A 4,658-nucleotide genomic window follows, 5' to 3' on the forward strand; every position below is an offset into this window, starting at 1 on the left:
GTGTGTGTGTGTGTGTGTGTGTGTGTGTGTGTGTGCGTGTGTGCATGAGTGTACATCAGTTGGCTAATGATGATGATGATGGAATGATGATGGTCATGTGTGGAACACCTTTGACGGTAAGTCTTTGATTTAATCAAGTCTGACACGGTGCTAAACAATAGCACCTGCAACAACAACAACAACGACAACTTACCTAAATATTGTCATGGTGGCATAAGGACAGCATTCCATAAAAGATTCATCCACAAAGACTTGTTTGTAGCATGAATATGGGAATCTACTAGACATCAATTCTTCAAAAAATTCAAAAGCCTGTGAAGAAAATAAATGGTCTATAATCAGGTTTGTAATTATGACCCACCCTAACTTACCCACCTGCCTGTTCTGATTTTCTGTAACTATTCTCTCTTCTACTTATCTTATAAATCATCGCTGCCTTTTTTCTCTCAACATCTTTGCAGTTACTCCCTCCCTTTCTTATATAAAGCAGGATGGCCATGTATCACTTCTACAGCAAGACACCTATTTCAGTTGTCTTATATTTTAGCCTCTCAACATTTAGCTTAAAGCTATCTCCCTGTATACTATGCTCCCACTCAATTAAGTGGGGTATCTTTTAGCTAGCAATTCGCTAGTGCCAGTGTCATGAGAAATAAGTACACCCGTCACCTCTCTGTGAAGTGGTTGGTGCTAGGAAGGGTATCCATCCACAGAAGCCATGCCCAAGTAGAGAGTGAAGCACTAGGCTAACAAAGAATAAGTCCTGGGGTCGATTTGTTCGACTGAAGGCAGTCCTCCAGCATGGTCGCAGTCAAATGACTGAAACAAGTAAAAGAGAACAGGAAGTTTGCATCATAGACCCAAAGGTAGTCCCAGACAGGTTGATGCCAAAAGGGTAAAAGGATAATAAAAAAAAGGATTTTAAGAAAATTAAGAAGAATTATTTAATCAACTTACTTCGTGAATAAAGGCTGTTGTGTTCTTCATAATGGTACGTAAATGTGGAAGACAAAAGTGGGTAACTTCATGCATATTGGGATCAACTAGAATTTCAAAAGGTCTGAAATAAGAGAAATTATTTGGGGGGGTCTTTAAAAAAATTATCAACAACATTAAAATGAAAGAAATTATGAAAAGGACAACTTAGAAAATTTTTCACAGTAAAGTTTCCATCTTGAAATAGTTAACTCTTCAGTCATTTGACTGCGGCCATGCTAGAGCACCGCCTTTTAGTTGAGCAAATCAACCCCAGGACTTATTCTCTGGAAGCCTAGTACTTATTCTATCGGTCTCTTTTGCCAAACCGCTAAGTTACGGGGGACGTAAACACACCACCATCGGTTGTCAAGCAATGTTGGTGGGGGACAAACACCGACACACAAACACATACACATACATACATACTAAGGTACTTGAATTGGTTAACAAATTACAAAATCTCACCACTAACATGGTAGTCTTTCAAAGAGTGAGACGCCAGCAGGTAAACCTGTGATGTGTACATGCCATAACCTTCAACAGTTGCTTGGACATTAGTGACAGTCTTACTTTTTTCCATTTCCCATGGACCATCAAGCAATGAGAGATTTCCACCCATCATAGTTACAAGACCTATGATGAGTCTATTCCCAGGCCAGGCCCGTAGTACTCAACCAAATCTTGACCAGACATTGATGAAGTGGCCAGCATTTATTTCACAAGAAGTGTACCTCTTCCAGCTGAATAATTGAGTAAAAGACTCAAGAATAGGGTAGGAATGCTTAAAGGTTTACAAATGAAATAAACAAGATAGAGATGCCAAGAATCATGCAGTTAAATGTTGAAATCTCACCAGTAGATAACACAGAAAATAAAAAAGAAAAGCATCTAACCACTTACCCTATGGCCAGGGCTATATTTGGGGCAGAGGTAGGTGTTGACAAGAAATAATGAAAAGTTTTGTTCTTGCGATCACTTGTAGCCACAATTTCTATTAAGTCTCCGCAAGACACGGCAGTTAGAAGGCGATCAACAGTGAATTCCAGTTTCCAAGTGCATGGTTCACTATAGCTATCAATGCAGGGGAACCACAATCTAAAAAAAAGAAAATGGCAGACGACATTAAAATATTAGCAGGTTGTCAAGGGACACAAAAACAATTTCTAAAATTGGAATTAAACTAAGGGTATATATAATTATAGGTGTGGGAATGGCTGTGTGGTTAAAAAACTTGCTTCTCAAACACATGGTTTCAGGTTCAATTATGCTGTGTAGAACCTTCGGCAAAACACACCAATATCCTAGACTGGATCCTAAAAAAGGTCATGCATGTAATCACACACTAACACAATCCAAACACTGACCCACAAACGTCCTGACACTTCTCTCTCTCTCTCTGTTTTTCTACGACTACTATAATGACCACAATCCCTCAAAGGCAGTTGGTCTTGTGCTATCTCTACTCAGGTATTCCCAACTCACTCATCTCTCTATTCACTACTATTTTTAACATGTTAAAAGACCATATATAGACATTCCTCATTACTTTGTTAAGTGTAGACATAGAATAAATGTAACCTATATCTCTGCAAGACATAGGTCACATCTTTTACCAATGAATGTTTCCCCCCTTTACATTTTAAATTTTTTGCTATATCTATCTATCTATCTATCTATCTATCTATATATATATATATATATATACGCACATACATATATATCATCATCACCATCACCATCATTTAGCGTCTGATTTCCGTGCTGGCATGGGTTAGACGGTTTGACTGAAACTAGTAAGTTGAAGAGTTGCACCAGGTTCCATTCTGATTTGACATGGTTTGTACAGCTGGATGCCCTTCCTAATGCCAACCACCCCAAGAGTGTAGTGGGTGCCAGTTACGTGACACTGGCATCAGCCACAACTACAACTTCGCTTGGCTTGACATGTCTTCTCAAGCATGGCATAACACCAAAGATATGCATATCACCAAAGGTCTTGGCCACTTGTAGGTCATGAGAAGCATGATGCAAATGTGTTGTTTGATTTTTTGTCTTCATTTCAGTTTTCTACATAATATATTATTAAATCAATTAGACTTTTTCCAAAACACACAAGAATACAACAAAATAGGTACTACCACCCATGATGCCAAATATAGACTTAAATTGGTACCATCATCAACAAGCACTAATGCTAACAAGATGTTTACTATTGCATACACAGAACACACACAAAAGAAAGACAGAGAAATTAAATTCACCTTGAAGAATTCTCAGTACCATATGTAAACATGTGAGCTGCTTTTTCACCCAAATTTCCTTCCATATCTGGAACCACAAAATGGATACCAGCATCTGGTTTTTCTATGGAAAATTCTATACAAATTCGAATAGGTTTCAGCTCTGAAAAAAGAATAAAGCAAAACAATCACAAATATAGAAACTAGAACGTTAGTTATCATATGACAGGTAACTTTAGAAGTATACTTTTGGTTGGCATTAGGAAGAGCATCCAGCTGTAAAAACCAATCTAAAATCAGATGAGCCTGGTACAGCTTTCCGGCTTGCCAGTTCCAGTCAAACTGTCTAACCCATGGCAGCATGGAAAATGGACACTAAATGAAATAATGAAGAAAGTGAGAGATAAATAAATGAAAGGAGTTTTGCCTACAAAATTTTTCTCACAAAGTTTTTGCCAATCCAAAGCTATGGTATAAATAAAAAAAAAATATTGCTCAAGGGGTCACAGTGGGATTGAACCTGAAATCATGTAGTCATGAACCCATGAAACAAACTTCATAATCTCACAATCATTCCTGTTACCATGTCTGTTGTCTTAAGATTTAAGTCAATCAAGGTGATGATGATGATGTGGTATGGTGATAGCATAGTAGAAGTGGAAACAAAAACAAAGTGACTGAAACTTTGTTACACTCTCATTACTAACCTTGGACTAAATTCAGAGCTTCTGGTGGCAACTTGATAAGTACTTCACCATTTCCTGTGTCTGGGTCAATGGAATTCATCACAGACAAATGGTATCGTTGGAAAAATTCCAAATTTCTTCTGAAACAGAGCAGATATTTTTTTACAATAATATTTACAATATTTAAAATTTACAATAACATCATAAAATATTTAATTCATAATTAATTCAGATTTAATTCATTGTCCATTCTGCTGGGTGGTTGGTGGTTGGTGTTAGGAGGGGTACCCAGCCATGAAAATCATGCCAAAACAGACACAGAAGTCTGGTGCAAGTCTTCTACCTGGCCAGCTGCTGTCAAACCATCCAACTCATGCCAGCATGGAAGGCAGACTTTAAACAATGACGATGATGATGACTGATGATTTATCAAAGACAACCTTCAAGCAGCATTGCAACACAAGTGTTAGACTGACAACCATTAGGAAAGAGGAGAGTTGGATGACTTAGGAAGGCCTGGGAAGCATGTGTGGAGGATGAGGCAGAAGCAATCAGTCTCTCTTGATCTGACATCAAGGAGTAAGTCCAAGATCATGTCCACTGGCAAGAAGAAGTGGTGGTGGCCCTATGCTCCTTACAGAGTAATGTGGACTAACTTAACTTAAAGTTAACTCATAAGTCATGAATATAAACACAAAAATGAAGCTACTTGGAAAAACCGTAGTTGTGTTTCTATAAAGTAGTTGGTGTCAGA

At 38.0% G+C, this 4,658-nt stretch overlaps 1 protein-coding gene across 1 annotated transcript in view; it reads right to left on the bottom strand.

Annotated features, from left to right (window-relative positions):
- The window catches only part of LOC106873886 (transcription initiation factor TFIID subunit 2), a 46,088-nt gene that overhangs the window by 34,237 nt on the left and 7,193 nt on the right, over positions 1 to 4,658 (bottom strand). The window contains 5 exon segments of the mRNA XM_052969130.1: positions 194 to 312; positions 958 to 1,060; positions 1,879 to 2,073; positions 3,240 to 3,381; positions 3,926 to 4,044. Of these exon segments, the coding sequence (XP_052825090.1) occupies positions 194 to 312; positions 958 to 1,060; positions 1,879 to 2,073; positions 3,240 to 3,381; positions 3,926 to 4,044 (678 nt within the window).

This window comes from Octopus bimaculoides, chromosome 7, assembly GCF_001194135.2.
Source record: "Octopus bimaculoides isolate UCB-OBI-ISO-001 chromosome 7, ASM119413v2, whole genome shotgun sequence".
NCBI classification, from domain to species: Eukaryota; Metazoa; Mollusca; class Cephalopoda; order Octopoda; family Octopodidae; genus Octopus; species Octopus bimaculoides.